Below are 21,294 nucleotides of genomic sequence, written 5' to 3'. Positions count from 1 at the left end.
AAGGCAAAGTGGAAACATACTGTAGCTCAACAGAAGACACTGAAATAGCCAGTATTTTCAATTTAATTGTTCTTTGTAAAATAATACCAAAAGCACAACGAAAAAATCAGTAGGACCTACTGGTCCTACATAGGGCTTTTACATGCAATAAACGGCACACCCAACATTTAAATGTGATGTATACTATTCTTGTACAATACACATAAAAATAACAAATCTCACTGTTAAACATACCCTTCCTGAAGAGATAATTCTTGGTTTTCTTCTTCAGGACCACTGCTATCACTCTGTAGTTCAGGTTCATTCTCATCTTTTCCCGGCAGTGTCTCCCAGCTTTCATCACTTGAGGATTGATCTTTTTCTGTACCAGAAAACCGATGAGGCAAAGAAGCAGACCATTCTCCATCACTGCATTCTGAACTGCAAATTCAGAACAGTATTAAAATAAACCATCATTACATGTGCACTAATCATTTGGAGTGTTAACCAGGCATGATGGTACAGAGTGGACAACTGATGCCACACATGCTGCATCAGGTGTCAGTTCAATTCTTAAAATATCTTAAAAATAAATACAGAAATAAACATATTCAGCAGAATGTAACTTTTTCAAATGAATATAGCATATGGCAAGTTATGGATTACCAATTTATTATTTTCTTCACTAAAGTAAATAATTCTATGGTGCTTAGGTATAGGTTCTTCACATTTTAGACATATTTCTAAATAAAAATTTAAATATAATTTGGTAATCATAAATTAAATGCTATCTGGAATTAATAATAACAGATTTATTTCTCACCTGACTTGACTAAAACAAATTTCTAATTACATATTGACAATTGATGACATATCCTCTATGAATAACTTTCCACAATTACCATGTTTTAAAAGCTTAACTATTTTTTTCCTTCCTTTTTCGCGAACGACTTTAAAATGGATGAAGATTCAAATTCATGAAAAGCAGGGCTGACAAATCTTTACTGAAGTCCTTTGGTAGGACTGTGAACCAAAAGGTATGATAAAAGGGTTAATAAAGAACCTCAGACAATTACTTTTGGTTATATTTAACTTTGGTTAATTAGATTACATTTAACTACTCTTAAAGCACTCATCATCTTAGACTACTAAAGACTAAAATACTACTTTTTAGTGTTGAAAGTAAATCTTAAATGCCTGTTTCAAACATATCAACAATCTGATCCAGAATTCCCTTAAAGATTTCCCCTCGTGCAATGACTTTTGAGAAATCAAAAGATAAATTTTAGTTTATGTTTTTGAAAGGAAGTGGTAACTGGTAAGAAATTATCTTTTCTTTATGATTATGGTATATTAATACCTAGACTAGTTAGTGAGTTCCTCCTTCTACAGGCAGATGAATCCAAGAGATCAAGATGCTATTAACAAAAAGCAGCACTATCTGAGTTCTGAGAAGTTAGAAGTAGTAAAAGTAAAATCAACTTCCAATTTTCGGTAAATGATGGACAGCAGGGCACAAACATCCTGGAGAAGGAATGAAACATAGCCCCTGCGTATCAAATAAAAGGTGTTCCTTTAGATAAGCCCAAGTTGCTTATAGTCTGTAAAAATTTTCTGTGATCCAAAGAATAATGAAAGATCAAGTAAATCATTTCTAGACTTGTATCAGTGTCAAAAATAACGTAGAAAATAGTTTTAAAGGAACTTCTAAACTAAGTTTCCTTGACTATGAACCTTCTCAAACTCAAAGCTAAATTACCAATTCCAATTTTGATTATTTCTTTAACAATTAGGGTAAGCTTTCTGTATGAATTTGTGGCAATTTTTAACATAGTTACTTAAAAGAAGACATCATTTTTTAAATAATTCACTCAGAGAATGATTCTGCTCAGAAAGACAGCACATGAAACTTCTGAACTTTTATGAATTAATGTAATTGACAGGATATCTCCAAATTTCAATACAAAAAGAATGTCTATGATCAAAAGTCAATATATTTATCGGAGGCACAAATCAACAACATCAAGCAATATGAAAAAATACATTAAATCTCCAGAACAGAAAGAAAGTAACAAATACACAGAAAACAATCCCAAAGAAAGTGAGATATATAACCTAAATGATGAGGACTTCAAAACAGCCATCATTAAAATACTCAATGAGTTAAGAGAGAATTCTGACCGACAACTCAACGAGTTCAGGAGCTATGTCACAAAAGAGTTTGATACGATAAAGAAGAACCAAACAGAAATATTGGAAATGAAGAACACAATAGAGGAGATTAAGAAAAATCTAGATGCTCTGAACAGTAGGGCCGATAATATGGAGGAAAGAACTAGCAATTTGGAAGATGGCAATATAGAATTGCTGCAGGCAGAGGAGGAGAGAGAAGCAAGACTAAAAAGAAATGAAGAAACTCTCTGAGAATTATCAGACACAATTAGGAGATGCAACGTAAGGATTATAGGTATACCAGAGGGAGAAGAGAAGGAGAAAGGGGCAGAAAGCCTATTCAAAGAAATAATGGCTGAGAACTTCCCAAATCTGGTGAGAGAGATGGATCTTCAGGTGACAGAAGCCAATAGATCTCCAAACTTTATCAATGCAAGAAGACCAACTCCACGGCATATAGTAGTGAAGCTAGCAAAAGTCAATGACAAGGAGAAAATACTAAGGACAGCCAGGCAAAAGAAACTAACCTACAAAGGAACCCCCATCAGGCTATCAGCAGATTTCTCAGCAGAAACTTTACAGGCTAGAAGAGAGTGGAATGATATATTCAAAAATCTGAAGGACAAAAATCTACAGCCAAGAATTCTCTACCCAGCGAAAATATCCTTCAAATACGATGGAGAAATAAAAACTTTCCAAGATAAACAAAAATTAAGGGAGTTCATTGCCACAAAACCTCCTCTTCAGGAAATCCTCAGGAAAACCCTCATTCCTGAAAAATCCAAAAAAGGAAAGGGGCTACAAAACCAAGAGCAGAGGAGATAAGTAGAAGGACAACAACAGAGAGTAGCAGCTCTACATCAGAACAGATTAAACCATGGGACGAGAAACTAAGGAAATTGAAGAAAACCGGAAAACAAGACACAAAATGGTAGTGGTAGGCCCCCACATGTCAATAATCACTCTAAATGTAAATGGATTGAACTCCCCAATCAAAAGACACAGAGTGGCAGGATGGATCAAAGAACAAGATCCAACAATATGCTGCCTCCAGGAAACACACCTCAACCCCAAAGACAAACACAGACTCAGAGTGAAGGGATGGAGAACAATACTCCAAGCTAATAATGAACAAAAAGAAAGCAGGTGTCGCTATACTAATATCAGACAAGGTAGATTTCAAAGCAAAACAGATAAAGAGGGACAGTATATAATGATAAAAGGGACTCTCCACCAAGAAGACATAACACTTATAAATATATACGCACCCAACACAGGAGCACCAAAATTTGTAAAGCAACTCTTAATAGAACTAAAAGAAGACATCAACAACAATACAATAATAGTAGGGGACCTCAACACACCATTAACACCAATGGACAGAACATCCAGACAGAAAATCAACAAGGAAATAATAGAATTAAATGAAAAATTAGACCAGATGGACTTAATAGATATATATAGAACACTTCATCCAAAAACAGCAGGTTACACATTCTTCTCAAGTGCACATGGAACATTCTCAAGGATTGACCATATTTTGGGAACCAAAGCAAACATCAATAAATACAAGAGAGTTGAAATAATATCAAGCATCTTTTCTGATCATAATGCTATTAAAGTAGAAATCAACTACGAGAAAAAAGCAGAGAAAGGTGCAAAAATGTGGAGACTAAACAACACGCTTCTCAACAAACAATGGATCATTGAAGAAATTAAAGAAGAAATCAAATTTTATCTGGAGACTAATGAAAATGAGAACACGACATACCAAATCATTTGGGATGCAGCAAAAGCAGTCCTAAGAGGGAAATTCATCGCAATACAGGCTCACCTCACTAAACAAGAAAAAGCTCATATAAGCAACCTCAAACGACACCTAACAGAACTAGAAAAAGAACAAACAAAGCCCAGAGTCAGTAGAAGGAGGGAAATAATAAAAATAAGAGCAGAAATAAACGATATTGAAACAAAAAATACAATAGAAAGGATCAATGAAACAAAGAGTTGGTTCTTCGAAAGAATTAACAAAATTGACAAACCCCTAGCCAGACTCACCAAGAAAAGAAGAGAGAAATCACAAATTAATAAAATTAGGAATGACAGAGGAGAAATCACAACAGATACCAATGAAATACAAGAGATCATAAGAGAATACTATGAAAAACTGTATGCCAACAAATTGAACAACCTGGAAGAAATGGACAAATTCCAAGACTCCTACAATCTCCCCAAACTGAATCAGGAAGAAATGGAGAATCTCAATAGGCCAATCACAAGTAAGGAAATAGAAACGGTAATCAAAAACCTCCCCAAAAATAAGAGTCCAGGACCAGACGGCTTCTCTGGAGAATTCTACCAAACATTCAAAGAAGACTTAATACCTATTCTCCTCAAACTGTTCCAGAAAATTGAGAAAGATGGAGAACTCCCTAACACATTCTATGAAGCCAACATCACTTTGATCCCCAAACCTGACAAGGACAACACAAAGAAGGAGAACTACAGGCCGATATCACTGATGAACACAGATGCACACAGATGCAAAAATCCTCAACAAAATTTTGGCAAACTGAATACAGCAATACATCAAAAAGATTATACACCATGATCAAGTGGGATTTATACCAGGGACACAGGGATGGTTCAACATCCGCAAGTCAATCAACGTGATACACTACATCAACAAAATGAAAAACAAAAACCACATGATCATCTCAATAGATGCAGAGAAAGCATTCGACAAGATCCAACACCCATTTATGATAAAAACCCTCAGTAAAATGGGTATAGAAGGAAAGTACCTCAACATAATAAAGGCCATATATGATAGACCCACAGCCAACATCATACTCAATGGACAAAAACTGAAAGCCATCCCTCTGAGGACAGGAACAAGACAAGGGTGCCCACTTTCACCACTCCTATTCAACATAGTACTGGAGGTGCTGGCCAGAGCAATTCGGCAGGAAAAAGAAATAAAAGGAATCCAAATAGGTAATGAAGAAGTAAAACTCTCGCTGTTGGCAGACGACATGATCTTATATATAGAAAACCCCAAAGAATCCATAGAAAAACTATTAGAAATAATCAACAACTACAGCAAAGTAGCAGGGTATAAAATTAACGTGCATAAATCAGTAGCATTTCTATACACTAACAATGAACTAACAGAAAAAGAACTCAAGAACTCAATCCCATTCACAATCGCAACGAAAAGAATAAAATACCTTGGGATAAACTTAACCAAGGAAGTGAAGGATCTATACAATGAAAACTACAAGAATTTCTTGAAAGAAATAGGTGATGACATAAAGAGATGGAAAGACATTCCTTGCACATGGATTGGAAGAATAAACATAGTTAAAATGTCCACACTACCTAAAGCAATATACAGATTCAATGCTATCCCAATCCGAATCCCAAGAACAGTCTTCACAGAAATTGAACAAACAATCCTAAAATTCATATGGGGCAACAAAAGACCGCGAATTGCTAAAGCAATCCTGAGCAAGAATAATAAAGCCGGTGGAATCACAAGCCCCAATTTCAAAACATACTACAAAGCTACAGTGATCAAAACAGCATGGTACTGGTACAAAAACAGGTCCACAGATCAATGGAACAGAATTGAAAGCCCAGAGATAAAACCACACATCTATGGACAGCTAATCTTCGACAAAGGAGCAGAGGGCCTACAATGGAGAAAAGAAAGTCTCTTCAACAAATGGTGCTGGGAAAACTGGACAGCCACATGCAAAAGATTGAAAATTGACCATTCTTTTTCACCACACACCAAAATAAACTCAAAATGGATCAAAGACCTAAAGATTAGGCCTGAGACAATAAGTCTTTTGGAAGAGAATATAGGCAGTACACTCTTTGACATCAGTTTCAAAAGAATCTTTTCAGACACCATAACCCCTCAGACGAGGGAAACAATAGAAAGAACGAACAAATGGGACTTCATCAGACTAAAGAGCTTCTTCAAGGCAAGGGAAAACAGGATTGAAACAAGAAAACAGCCCACTAATGGGAAAAAATATTTACATGCCACTTATCTGACAAAGGGTTAATCTCCATAATATACAAAGAACTCACACTGATTAGCAACAAAAAAACAAACAACCCGATCAAAAAATGGGCAGAGGACATGAACAGACATTTCTCAAAAGAAGATATGAATATGGCCAATAGACACATGAAAAGATGTTCATCATCGCTAATCATCAGGGAAATGCAAATCAAAACTACACTAAGATATCACCTTACACCCGTTAGATTGGCAAAAACATCCAAAACCAAGAGTGACAAATGTTGGAGAGGGTGTGGAGAAAAAGGAACCCTCATACACTGTTGGTGGGAATGCAAACTGGTACAGCCACTATGGAAAACAGTATGGAGATTTCTCAAAAATTTAAAAATAGAAATACCCTATGACCCAGCCATCCCATTGCTGGGTATCTATCCTAAGAACCTGATATCAGAAATCTCAAGAGTCCGTTGCACCCCTATGTTCATCGCAGCATTATTTACAATAGCCAAGACGTGGAACCAGCCTACATGCCCAGAAACTGATGACTGGATAAAGAAGATGTGGTATATATACACAATGGAATACTACTCAGCCATAAAAAAAGACAAAATTGGCCCATTCACAACAACGTGGATGGACCTCGAGGGTATTATGTTAAGTGAAATAAGCCAGTCAGAGAAAGACGAACTCTATATGACTCCACTCATAGGTGGAAGTTAGTATATTGATAAGGAGATCTGATCGGTGGTTACCAGGGAAAAGGGGGGGTGGGGGGAGGGCACAAAGGGGGAAGTGGTGTACCCACAACATGACTAACAAAAATGTACAACTGAAATCTCACAAGGTTGTAATCTATCATAACATTAAGAAAAAAAAAAAAAAGTCAATATATTTAAGAAGTCCGTGTCAAGGATTAGTAAACTGCAGCCTTTCGGCCAAATCTGGCCCTCCTGCCTGTTTTTTACAGTCTGTGAACTAAAAAAATTTTTTTATATGTTTAATTTCACCTTCTAGTCAGCAAAACCTAAAATATTTACTATCTGGTCCTTTAAGAAAGCGTTTGCAGACCCTAGCCTGTATCATTTTTCCTCATTATACAAAACCTTCACCTCTAAGTAGATAACTTTTAAATATACATCCCCAGCCCTGACCACCATACTAAGCTTTCATAATCACTCACTGCCCACCAAACACTTTTAGATTTTCACTCTCCTTTTAGAAGGTTATATTTTTATAAGAAAATCCATCTGCCAGATAAGACCCTTTCTTGATTTTCTATCTGCCAATGGTATTATCCTGCTCTCAAGCTGGAAACCACACATCTTTGACTCTTCAGAAACTCCCCATGTTTAAGTCCTTTCTTACTTTCCATTCTTTCTGTATAATGGTTCATATATCCTAGCTCCTTTTTCTCCGTATTTCCTAATACACCCTGGTTCAAGTTCTTTTCTCCAAACCTAGACCTAGACAGTCAATTATTAACTGATGCCTGTAAATTTAATCCTACTCCCTCAACTCACTTAAAATGTGCATTTTGAATATCACAACTGCTTCAATTTATATCAAATAATACATTTATAATATTACTCCAAAAACCTTCAACAGTGCTTTTTCCTAAAGCAGTCTTTCACAAACTTAAGCCATTTGCCTACTGCCCTCATCATTTGTGCTACAGTTGTACATTAACACTGTGTCCTAAGGTAGAGGAGTTGAAAACACAGGTTCTGGAGTCAGCTTGCCTGAATTTGAATCGACCACGTAACAGCTATCAAGAAGTTACTTAACCTCTCTGTGCCTTTAGTGCCTCACATATCAGGTGAATATAATACAGTATCTAACAACTCATTGAGTTCATATGAGGAGTAAATCAGTTAACATACACAAAACATTCTAACAGTACCCTGTAAATAATAAGTTATCAACAACTGTTCGCAAATCTTTTTTTAACAACATTTTTTTTTCACTCAAATACATTTAGTTATCTCCTAAGGAATATCCACAAAATTCCAAATTTAATGTGCTAGCTATATTTTTTTGATTCCCATTAAAATAAACATAAATGATAAAAATCAAAAACACTTGGGGCTGGCCTGGTGGCATAGTGGTTAAGTTTGAGCGCTCCACTTTGGCAGCCCAGCCCAAGGTTTGCAGGTTTGGATCCCAGCGTGGATCTGGCACCACTAGTCAAGCCATGCTGTGGTGCTGTCCCACAACAAAAAAAGAGGAAGACTGGCACAGATGTTAGCTCAGTGACCAATCTCCCTCAAGCAAAAAGAGGAAGAGTAGCAACAGATGTTAGCTCAGGGCCAATCTCCCTCACACATACACAAAAAAATCAAACACTTGTCTGTGTACCACTTAATATACTTCAGCCACTTTGGAAAATACTGGCTTATAAAACAAAGAGTTTAAACTTTCAATAGCATTTTTGATTTACTACAATCTAATCCCAGTTACTAGTACATTCTTATATCCAACTCATCCCTTACATGAATGCTCTATTACAAATACTGTCCTGAAGTGAGAACTTTCACCACAACCATTCCTTCCACCGTCAAGAATGTCTTCAAAATCACTTCACCTTTTTTCACCTTCAGGACCAGATCATTCCTTCGAGACCCTCTCCTATAAAACTGGTTCTTTTGTTTCTCAATTAATTTATGAACTAGACTTCTTGTTTACATTCAGTCCAACTCACTATGTTGCAGCTGCTTCTTTAACATTGCATTTAAAGGTATTTTTCATAAGTGCAAAATCATATTTTCTTTAACAATTACCAGAAAAGCGCCCAAGCAGATTAGCCTGAATACTCGTAATAGTACTCGTAAGGTCTCGGAAATTAAGACAGTGCAGTTACATAATTTTAGATAGAGAACTTCTAGTGATATTAGTTTACTTGAAAAGGGCCAACAATTAATCCTCTTTAAAGTTTGTTCCAGATATTAATACACATCTGTGACATAAGTGATAGGAAGTAACATATGGACAATCTCCTATTAATACTTCATTCTGAACACTATTTTCTATGATAAATTTCAAACTTATTGTCTACTACTAATTTGTAGCTCTAAAAGTCCAAACTGGCTCAGAGGGCTAGTCAGAGGAGACTATGCAACTGTGATTAAGATTTTTACTATAAAAAACAAAAAACCTACCATAGGCAATTTCTTTCTGAAGAAACAAAAGTAGTATATTTAACATCAGGTGAAAGTTCCATCTATGACCACCTCCTTTTCACCCCTGGCAGTGGAATGCCACATTGGTAAGAGCAACCTTTAAAGTCAGATTTGGGTTAGGATCTTGACTTGATACTTACTATGATGCAAGCCTGGGCAATTAACTTCCCTAAGCTCATTTTTCCTCATCTGTAAAATGAGCTATTAATATTTACTTTCCAAGTCTACAGTGATCTTTAAATGAATACCGCAGATAAAATGTTTAACACAATTTTTGGAAAATGGTACAAACTTAATAAAGGTGGTAGTTACTTCTTTCATTATATAAGCTGTCTGCTTAGACATTTCAATTGGATTTCTAACCAGCACACCATTTTCCTCTTTTCTCTATCAAAGAAAATCTACTCTAGATCGTCTGGTTTGTCTTACTGGATGGCAATATCAGTCTCCTGGTCACCCAATCAGCTTAGTCTTATCTTAGTCTCTCTTTATACCAGAGGTCAGCAAATTATGCCCTGGCCCCATGAGCCAAATCTGGCCACCTGTCCATTTTTTAACAGCCTGGAACCTAAAGTGGTTTTTTGCATTTTAAAACATTTATTTAAGTACCTATAGAATATCATCAATTTTGCCTTTTAGTTCACAAAGTCTAAAATACTTACTATCTGGTCACCCTTTAAAAAAAAAAAAAAAGTTTACAGGGCCCTGGGATCCAGAGAAGATGAAGCAAAAAAGAGCCCAACATAGGTCAATGGAAGAGAAACCGTGGAGCAGGAAAAGGTAAGTAAACACCTCAATAGTAGCACTGAAGTCAAAGAAAATGGTACTGAGAAAAGTCAATTGTCTACGGAAATTAGGAGGTCACTGTTAACATTAGAGAATACAGAAATAATACTGGGAGTTGGATTTGAAGGCATTTAAGAGTGGAGAGTGAAGGAATAGAAGCAGTGAGTGTGAAATGTTTATTCTGAAAATTCAGCAGTGGAAGAGAAAACATAAACAGGTAAGTAGTTAATAGAAGGAGCAAGACCAAGTGAAGCTTTTCCCCAGGATTCAGAAAAATTAGAGTGAGAGGTAGACAGAAGCAACCTTGAAGTAAGGATAATAGATAAGTAAGGTGTCAGAAATTACTGCAGGCACAGAACGAGAAAAGTTACCTCTCTTCATTGAAGAAGAAATTAAAAATAGGAATAGATACTAACATATTCTAATATGAAGAGGAAAATAAGGAAGTTCAGAGTTAACTATTTCAGTATCTCCAGGAAAGCAAAGAAACAGTGTTATCTACTAAGACTGACAAGAGTGTATGGAACTAAAAGCAGAAAACATAAAGATTTAAAAAAAACTTTGCAAGGAAAGTAAGCAACAGAAGAAACAGGACACAAAATGATCATGGAATAGTGAGGACTCATTTCTTCTTGATTATAAAAGCACATGAGTTAAACATTTTAAATTTCTCAAAGTAAAAACTAAATTAAGTACCACTTTGATTTTCATATGCTCTTTCATTAGTGTTATCTCCCATTAGCATTTGGAGCTCTATTCAAAAGCAGACAACTATAATTTACTCAAAAGTTACACTCTTTATGCATTCAGTTGTGAACCAAAAGAGTTTTTTTCACATGTGGAATGAAATTATATGTGACTTCTAGACAAAATAATTTATGTACAAATGCTAGGTATAAAAAAGATATAGAAGTAAACTAGCCAAAACCACCCTCTTATTCCCTTAAATCCCCCAAGGAACTTGTTTGTCTGTCTTCCAGGGCATTTATCATATCCATAAAACCCCAACTATATAGCACCCTAGGGAAAAGTGAAATTTTAGATAATCTTGTTATCTGACTAGCTGAAGGTCAAAAATACTTTTTGAATTTTATTGAAAATACTCTGATGGAAATTACGTTAAAACATATCATACAATTCTCTGCATTCGCAAAGATAATATACTGAATATAGTTTAAGCAGTGTGGGACATTTCACCACTATTAACATTTAACTATGTTGTAATATAGTGATATGAATGGAAGTTGTTCAAACCTACAAGGCTGCTTAATTTAGTAAATAAGGCCCAGATGGTTGCTCTTTTAGAATTGTGCCTTTCATTTACAAGTTTCTGGTTTTTTCCCTTAATATCAGAATATTGCAATCTGTAACTTCTGAGCATGCCTGAGGAACAAACCTATTTATCCCTAATTTACTCCTTCTAAACTTCTATGAACTTCCAAACAAGATAGAAAGGTTAGCTAAAATGTTAGAGCATGTGCTTTAAGATCTTTGTTTCGGCTACTCATAGATGGTTTATCTACTGGGATACAGAGCAATCAGAGGAGCTCTCTCTTCATGGCTCTCAGCTAACTTATGTAGAAGAGGAAAGGAGCTTAACGTAGCCCCATGAATATTATCTGTATATTCTGTCTTCCTCATAAGGCTAGTGAACACTAACGGAACAAGGATCATTATTATTTGTGTTTACAGACAACCCAGAACAAAGCCTGACACTTAAGAGAATTTCAATAAATCCTTTTTGACTATAACAAACTGAAATCAACTAAATGGCTAATATTCCTTTTATTCTCCCAACACCCTCAGCAACAAAAAAGTTGTCCCGACATTTTTATCTTAGGTAAGTTTTACCTTTGAAGCAAGGTTAAAGCCTAGGGACATAAAAACTCTGAAAGAAACCTTAAGTGCTATAAGAAATGGTCAGAAGATAACATGCCTCTCTTCAGAACAGTTAGGCCCAAGGTTAAAATGTGCTGGCATGGCTGAAGTGTTCTTTTAAACTCAAGATCTTGTCCTCAAACAGTTATTAAAGTTCTCAGGGTATATTTCAAAAGAACAGCGTGTTAAGTTCAGCTTTTTGGTCTAATTCCAAGTCTAGTAATTATATGCTGCCTATTAAAATTCCCCTGGCAGTTCTAATTTAATAAGGTAGTGCTCAGTTCCTGTCAAACAGCTCCAAGCAATGCTACCAGCTGCACTGCTGATCCCACATAGTGTAATGTTTCAGATGTGATTAAGTGATCATTTAGAATTTCTCAGGGAAGAAACGGGTCATGCCTTCATTAAGATATTTATGGTAAAGTCACTGTGTTTCCCCATTTGTCCAACTGCTAATATCAGAACTGAGCAGGATTACAGTAAAACATCAGGTAGATGAGCAAGTGGCAAAAGAAACTAAAAGGAGTGTAAGGCTATTAAACTTCAACCTTTATCTGGCACCATAGTAAAAGGCATTCTGGCAACTGTGATCCTTTGCAGGGAGTAAGGGGAGAGGAAGTGGAAACAGCAGCATAAAAACAGAATTACTCCTCAAAATATACCGACTCTTGAAACGAGGTCCTAAAACTTATCTTAAGGCTTATAGATGCAAATATAAGTGGAATTCTAGGTAGAATCACTATCCTTGAGAACTTATTCTGTGATGAGAGTCTTAAAAAGTAAAACAACTCTAAGTGTTTCTGGCATTTCAATGTGTCTTAAAGAATGCTCCAAAATTACTTCCATCATTTAAGCACATCCCAGCTACAGGTTCTGTAAGTCAACACATTACTAAAAAGTCAAAAGAAAAGAAGTTTCTATTAACTGTAATCATTTTTCTCATCTGTATATTGTGTTTGTAAAAAATCTATCATTGTTCAGAATACTGACATATCACTTAAGGAAAAAAAGCATAATTAAGACAACACCTTATAACCATTAAAAGTCAAGAGTCATTCTAGGCAAAGAAAACTATTGACCAAAAAAATCAATTTAAAAACCAAGAGCCAAGAAAACTATCCTTTCTCTTGAGGTTGGCAACCAGCATAAAGATTTCATCAACTTCATTAGATTACATTAGGCCTGACTATAAAAAGCAAACAAACAAGATTTTTATTTTTGATTAGTGTGTCTACAATGGAGAAGGCACAGCCAAATTAAATAATTTTCTTCAAAAAAGTAAAAATGTAACTGGGGAAAAAATACAACCACCTAATACTTTTGAAAAGATAAGTTATCTAAGACTGTAAGTTTCTTTTTTTTTAATTGTAACCTAGAGGTATAATAGAGGTTTCACAATCCAATCCAAAAATCTTAGGGCTAAACATGCTTTGGAATTTAGACTTTTTTCCCTGAGATTTAGAAATACTACTTAATAATTCCCAGTGGGGTCCAAAACAGTACCCTGTAATCAAATACTTTCATATTTCTGCAGCAAAATGTATAAATACTTGGGAAAAAGGCCTCATTTTAGTTCAGATCCAGATCTCCCAGCAACTAAGTTAACATCAGGTCGTGTTTTGCTGCCAATTTTGGTTTTCAGAACTTTGTGGATTTTAGATAAAAGGTTGTGGACCTAAACTGAAAAAAATAGAAATAAGTCAGGCAAAAGTTCTTAACTAACTTTACCCTTAGCTTAAAAAACAGTAAGTTACATAAATATTGTCTGCTAACCCCGGAAGTTTACAGACGTCGAGATAGCAGTAGAAATATTTCAATTGTTTCTGTAAGTTACTTATACTATATTACAGAAGCTTAATTCATATGTCCAAAGAAAATCAAATATATTTTATTAATTTTATGAATGAAATAAAAGACATTCATATTCAAAAAGGATAAATTTCTTGCTTTGCAGTATTTTCTAGTTAAAAAAATAATTATTTCTACAAGTTAATAAAATCTTGAAATTGCACTGTAATTGAGCATGGTCAAAGTTACCACTAGCTTAAAAGGGTACGTGAAAGTTTGGACTCTGGTGTAATGAAAAGTCAGCAGCCAGACAAAGAAATTCTCCATTTCTCTCTTCTTTCTGCTGTCTTACAGTTTGGAAAAAAATAATCCCAGATTGTCAGAGGCACCAAAATGCTTATTATAAGAAAAGTTATACTCCTCTTGAAAACAGTAAATTACAGTTGTAAAACTCAGAGTCTGCAGTTAGGCAGTAAGTAGATATTCAAAATTCCAGCTCTACCATTTACTAGCTTTGTGACTTAGGAAATTAGTTAACTACCTTAAGCCTCAGTTTCCTCATCCACAAATGGGGGAAATAATAGTACGTACAATGTGGAGTTGTTAATGAAAATTAAATGCTAAATGAAAATAAGTTAAAAATAAACTTAGTGACAGGAAGAGCAACAAGAAGAATACATAAATAGAGAAACAGGTGATATTAATATATATTCGCAAAGTTAATACAGTATTATCAACCAAAATTTTCTGGATTTTTTTAAACCCAGACTGGCTTAACATAGAATTTTTTTTGCATACAATAAATGTTTACCTTGCATCTCATTAACTGAAATGCCATGAATTGAAAGAATTAGTATCCTATCCCTTTGTAATAACTAATAGTCATTATCTAAACCTATAATTTCTGTAAATTCCTGAAATGCCTCAAAGAAAGTTTTTGTGAAAAATTAACCAGTTGTTTGCATATATGGTTAGTACTTGGTAAATAAGAATATTTGCTAAGTCAAAATATCTAATTCCCTGACCATGTCAGAGAGTTCATCCATCAAACATCATGGTACTAGAAATAAACCACTTTGCTCACTACACAACCTGACAAAGCACTGCATGAAAACTTACCTATCTTCATCTTTGTCATATAGTTGGTAATAATCTCCACAGCCATTCCAAAAGGTGTTATCCACAACTTCTTGCCTTCCTGCTATGGCTCCACTTTCTGGTGTTACTTGGTTATTTTCTGTTTCCCTCTGTGTAACCCTTGAGTAAGGTGGATCCAAGAACATACAGTCATGTTCTCCATCGTAGTCATCACATTTTATTAAGAGGTCATCTGAGCCGTTTTCCTCAACTTCCAAAGCCTCCCTCCACCTCTGAACACTTCTTTGCTTAGCCTCATGCCTATTAAAACCTGTTTCTTGGTCCACCTGGCTTGAACTTATCAGTTTTCTAACTTTGGGCCTCACTACCTGTTCAGGAGGACTTCCCCTGTTCTTGTCCCTATCACTAGTATTTTGTTCACTGCAAATATGCCCCGGAGCACAGGCTGAATCTTCAGTTAAATTTTCTCTCTGTCTCTCCTGGCTAGTATTATTTTGTTGTTTCTTTCTAACAACTTCATCTTCAGAAGAAGACCTCTGAAATTCCTGATTGTTCTGATTGACAAACTCAGTATCACCAGAATTTTTCACTAAAGGTGCTGAATCTAACTCTTCAAACTCATCTCTTACTTCACAGTTAAAAGAGGGAACTGGCAGGGAAAGACCAGTATATGCCTCTACCTCTCCATTTTCCAACTCAAATATTGTATTGCCCAATGCTTCCTGATATCTACCACCTTCTACAACTTCTGCAGAAAGCTGAAGACGGTCATTATCCTCTCCATGTCTGCCATCTGGATCATAAGAGTCAGTATGAACCAATGCAATTCCATTTTGGACACTTGAAGCATTACAAGCTCCTGAAGTATATTCTTCCTCAGAGTGATTATGAAGATTCGTACTGCTTCCTAAGGCCTCTCTGCCTTCCTCGCTATGATGTACTGCAGCAAAGGATGGACTGCTCTCAATGGTTTGATTCAATGCCGTATCACAAATGGGAACTTCTGTTTCACTTTTTTCAAATAAAGGGTTGTTGGGTAAAGATGAATGAATTTGATCCACTGGACTGGAACCTTCATAGAGAACAAAAGAAACATATTTGGAGGGATTAATTTAGATAAAATTTTATTTAACAATGATTATTTAAATAGAATCATACCAAGTATTACCTACTTGAGAGTCTGAGTGAATTTCTTGGACAGCTCCTTCTGTGCTCCCCAACTTAACTGGGAGGGCAGATTGGCCACTCATGAGTTCATTTATGCCATTGTGTAGCCTCTCAATATCCTCTCCCCTGGATGTCTTCTACAGGTTTCTTTCAACTAAATCCTAATATCTAAAATATTCCATAAAATACACTAAAAGGAGAGGCTAATGAGAGACTGCACAATGAGAGGCATAAGTGAAATCACAGGGTAACCAATCTGCTCTCCCAATTGTTGGGGTGTGCAATTCAAACTTAACTTCTTTTACCACATGGAGGTAAAAAAAACTTCAAAAGTACTTCTGAGAGACATAAGAACAGGTTACAGAGCTAACAGAAATGAGACTTTATTGCGTTTAATGTCAATTCAGAAGATTATATATCAGTGTCTAGATAAATATTAGATTTCTATCCCCAAAATGGATTGTTGTAATACATCTACAATAGTGAGTTAACTTTAGATATGTTATAGCCATAAACGAAAAAGTACATTGATTCTCTTTGCCATAGTTTGTCAAAACCTGAGACAAGAGTAAAATCATATCTATTCTATAAATTACTTTAAGCACGACTACCTTTTATCACTACTAATATAATAAAAAGTGAAGACATTCGAGATTTGTTGAAACAAAAATTTATAGATTCTAATTGAAAAGCAATCTTGTCACATAACAAAAAGACTTCCTTAACAGAATGATCTTAGCTAATAATTCAGATTCTTGTATATAAATGACAGTAAAAATAATCTAGAATTATCAAGTTTGCTCAAGACAAGAGGAAGTTGTCCAAAAATGTGTAATTATAGTACACAGATAACTGCAAATACTTTTCCAAACCACTGAATAATGAAGAAATTTTAACTGACTAAGCATTACTTAATATTTCTATTTTATAAAGTGATTTTAAAAAATCAAATCAGCCAAGCTGAATTATTTAGAAATACAATTAAAACAACCACAAAAAGCTATTTAAATGTAATAGGTATGGAAAAATACACTCAGTTCACATTAAAAAAATTTTTTTTGATTGAAAGACGAAGATTTCCTCTGGTTGAAGGATGTAACAATGTAATCACCACCATGTCAGTGTGGTTATATTTTAACGACAGGCCATATTCTATTTTCTTCTATGTTTAAATGTATATACTATTAATATTAAATTCAATAAAAATTTCAAAATAGAATTTCTTGATAGGAAATGTACAGCATTTATACCCACAGACACACAAAAAACTTACTCACAATTTCAAATATTATAAGATCAATTCCTACATGCTTATTAATAACTCTTAAATAATTTCATGTTGCATACCTGACGAATTTTCCTTTGGAACATCATCTAGTTCCAACACTTCATAGTCATCACCAGCCCGACCTAAGCTTCTTTCATGCCTGGTCATACATGGTTTAAAACTGACATATGCATGTCTTCTTCCATATCTCCTGCCTGTGATTGTCTGATATCCTCCTGCTGGTTTGGGCCAGGCAGCCTTGCTGGATTCTTGATCCATTGCTGAAAAACAATGTTAAAAATAAAAGAGGTACAGCATTGACCTTTATTCTGGTGGACCAATATGGGTATTGTTTCAACATACATGCTAACTATTATTTGCCAAATCATATGTTACTGAACATCAACTGCACCTTACTAGCACTATAAGACATATTTCAAAAATTAACATGAAATACTATGTTATGAGGGTTATGTGGCCTTTCTACTCCAAAAATTATCTTTTAAAGATTGGTTTCTTTAAGGTATTTCAGATTTTTATAATGTAACCTACCAAGAAAGATATTTCATATGCTAATTTATTATCTGCAAAAGCTCATTAAGGATTGGAGAATGATCCTCCAAATTATCTAAGTAAAGTACCTTACATACAAGTGCTCAATACATATTCGTTGAATGAATTACCAGCACATGACAAGATGGTTTCAATTACATTAAGAGTGAATATATTCCTGTCAAAAGGTAACAGGTAACTTTTAAAAATGGAACCTATGCAAAGAACCAATGGACCCCAAAAAATATAGCCCAAAGATTAGGGTCAGATAAAATTTTCCAAACAAAAATAGTGATGAGCCAAGTCAAACATCACCAATGGTACACGTCATGGTAAGAAAAGCCCTCAACATTTGAACAACTTGAATACTAAGTTCTGATGACTGAGAGGTACACAGTACCTTCTTTTACTTAGTAGGACATTATTTTAAATATATATTAAGTATAAGTTTGCTCAGTCAATTAGATTTTACATATACTATGGCAGGAACTAAACAAAATATTTTCTCACAGTACATGGAATAGTTAATAAATGGAACAGTTACATACTTTTAATTGCATTAAAATAAGAAATATATTTGCTTCCAAGTGTGCAAGAAAAACAAACATTTATTTATAACATACAATACCAATAACAATACATTGTTACTTAATCCTCTCAACAACCTGATGAGGTGGACACCGTATTTTACTTTAAAGGTCAAAAATTTAAGGGTAAAAGTAAGTATTTAAGTAACTTAACTTGTCAAATAATCCAACAGTATGACTCCAGAACTAGTGCCCTTAACAAATCCTCCAAAGGAATAGTCTCCAAAGTGAAAAGCACAACAGAAGAAAAGGGGCTGTCCAAAAATATAAGAATTTCTATTTATGCTTATTTTCATATCGAAAATTAGAAATTAAGCTTTACAAATATTCAATATATGGATTGAAACTGGCCTTGACTAAGACCATGATCACATGTCATGTATGGTACTCAAGGTATCTGGAGGGAAAAATACCAAGTTGTCAAGATAGAGGAATTGAAAGACACCTTGCTTACCTGCTGGCTCTTTTTCAGTATACTGTGACATATATGGCAGTTTTCGTGTGCCTAGTTCAGTGGAATTATGAATGTGATTTAGTTTTTACTCACACAATGGATAAACTGCAGAAGATTCCTACAAAGAAACAATGGATTAAACAAAATATTGATAATACAAGCACAAAACAAAAATGACAAAACTAATATTCCTCCTCCTCCTAGTGAGGCTCTTTGTTAGCCCTATAATAATGTAGCTAAATACAATCTGATCTGACAAGTCAATCAAAAAACCTCAAAACAATCAAGATGGGTATTAGAAAACAGATTTACATTTCTTCTTTGAAAAACCTTGTTGGAAGTATGCATCATCCTTAAGATTGATAATGACAACAACACACATAATTTTTAAGTAAATAAGCAAATATAGTGGGAGAAGTGCTTACTGGGATACATGACCAAACTCCTTGGAAGTCGACTACACTATGCTATCTTGGCTTCTCCAACAAGCTATAGTTACTTTAGCCCTGGCATTGTTAAAAGAAGTTAACCCTAAGAAGACAAACATCATTTTAAAAAGGTATAATGGCTTATGACAATTAATAACTAATTAATAAATGTAAATAATGATATACTTATTCTTTACAATAGTCAATTGATCATTCACATACTTGAATCCCAAATAAGAACCTATTCTAAATTAGAAAAACTAAAATTTACCATATAACAAATATAGAAAGGTCTTCCTCCATTTTGAAATTAATCTATTTATTTACTATTTCAAAAGTTGCAACTTGTGCTTTTTTTAAAGTTTGGTAAAGGCTTTGGTGGTATTGTACTTAAACACCTTATTCACTTAAACATCTGAGCTATTGCTAATTGCCTATCACCAACTCAAATGTATTAGAAGATGACAGTTCTGCAAATGAGTTTAACTGTTTATGTTATCTGTTTAGCCATGGATAGCTATATATTAACGTATTAAGTGTACATACACGATCCCTCATATAAACTATAAATTCAGCAACAGGTTGTGCTCTTCTAATATATCTGAATCCAGTGAGATTGTTAGCAATAGGAAAAGGGTAAAAGAATACCAAACACCTAATTCTTAACGTACTGGCAAAAGCATGAGCTCTAATTAATACTGCTTTAATAATAAGAAAATTAATCTGAAATAACTTGAATCTTCCCAGATTCACAGCACAGACATGACAATCTTAAAGGACGACCATAGATTTAAGCTCAGGAGTATTTTATCCAAAGCCTTTTCTTTGGAATAAGGTTTATTCTACCACGTTTCAGGCACTATTTTTAGTGTTGAGGATACAACAATGAACAAAATGGACAAATATTCCTGCCCTCCTAAAATTACAGTATGGTGTGTAGACACTAAACAAAACAAGTAATAAATAAATATGTGTTACATAATACATACTACACAGCAAAAGGTGGCAGAGAATAAAGAGTTGCTCGGGTGTGCAACTTAAAACAGGGTGGTTAGGGAAGGCCTCACTGAGAAGAGGTCATTTGAGCAAACACCTGCGAGAGAGGGAGCCATGCGTAAATGTGGAGAAAGGAAATTCAAAGCAGAATAAACAGACAATCCTGAGGTAAGAACTTCCAGAAGTCATCACAGCAAGAAGTCTAGGATGCAATGAGCAAGACAGAAAGTAACAGATGAGGTCAGAAAATTAATTAGGGAGTGGAGGAGTGAGCTGGAACAGATCACATAAGCCTTTAAAGGATAATGCAAGAAATGCAGGTTTTATTCTGAGTGAGATGGAAACCACTCAAGAGTTCTAAGCAGAGAAGAGATATTATCTAACTTCTGTTTTAATAGGAACATTCGGGCTACTGTTTTGAATAGACTGAAGGGGAACAAGGTCAAAGGCAGGGAGCCCCGTTAAAAAGCTATTGAAATAATACCGGCAAGACATCACAGTAGTTTAGACCAGGGTAAAAACAGAGGTGGTGAGAAACGGTCAGATTCTGGATATATTATGAAGGTAGAGCCAAGAAAATTTTCTGATACAGGTTATAAAAGAAGGTAAGGAGCTGAAGTGGACTCCGAGGTTTATAACCTGGGCAACTGGAAAAACAGAGTTGCCATTAACTGATATAGGAAAATCTGCAGAAGACAGAGAAAATACCTTGAGTTTAGTTTTGGATGTGTTAAATTTGAGATATCTATTAGACTTTCAAGTAGAAGTGTTAAACAGGAACCTGAGGTTGACTGGAGAATTCTGAGCTGCTAGTATAATTTGGGAATTATCAGTATATATAGATAATATTCAAAAAGGCAAGAACTTGGACAAGACATCTAAGTGTAGCTGAAGAAGGAAAGAAGCTCAAGGACTGAGCCTTGAGATGAT

At 34.9% G+C, this 21,294-nt stretch overlaps 1 protein-coding gene across 1 annotated transcript in view; it reads right to left on the bottom strand.

Annotated features, from left to right (window-relative positions):
- The window catches only part of PJA2 (praja ring finger ubiquitin ligase 2), a 76,755-nt gene that overhangs the window by 36,033 nt on the left and 19,428 nt on the right, over positions 1-21,294 (bottom strand). Inside the window, exons 2-5 of the mRNA XM_070569582.1 lie at positions 18,941-19,058; positions 17,428-17,628; positions 14,935-15,985; positions 235-420 (exon numbers count right to left, since the gene is read on the bottom strand). Of these exons, the coding sequence (XP_070425683.1) occupies positions 235-420; positions 14,935-15,985; positions 17,428-17,628; positions 18,941-18,971 (1,469 nt within the window). The 5' untranslated portion in view covers positions 18,972-19,058. The remainder of the gene's footprint in view (positions 1-234; positions 421-14,934; positions 15,986-17,427; positions 17,629-18,940; positions 19,059-21,294) is intronic.

Source organism: Equus przewalskii, chromosome 13, assembly GCF_037783145.1.
Source record: "Equus przewalskii isolate Varuska chromosome 13, EquPr2, whole genome shotgun sequence".
Classification (NCBI taxonomy): domain Eukaryota; kingdom Metazoa; phylum Chordata; class Mammalia; order Perissodactyla; family Equidae; genus Equus; species Equus przewalskii.
The sequence above is the reverse complement of the archived record's forward strand: the minus strand, read 5'-3'. Positions and strand labels throughout refer to the sequence as shown.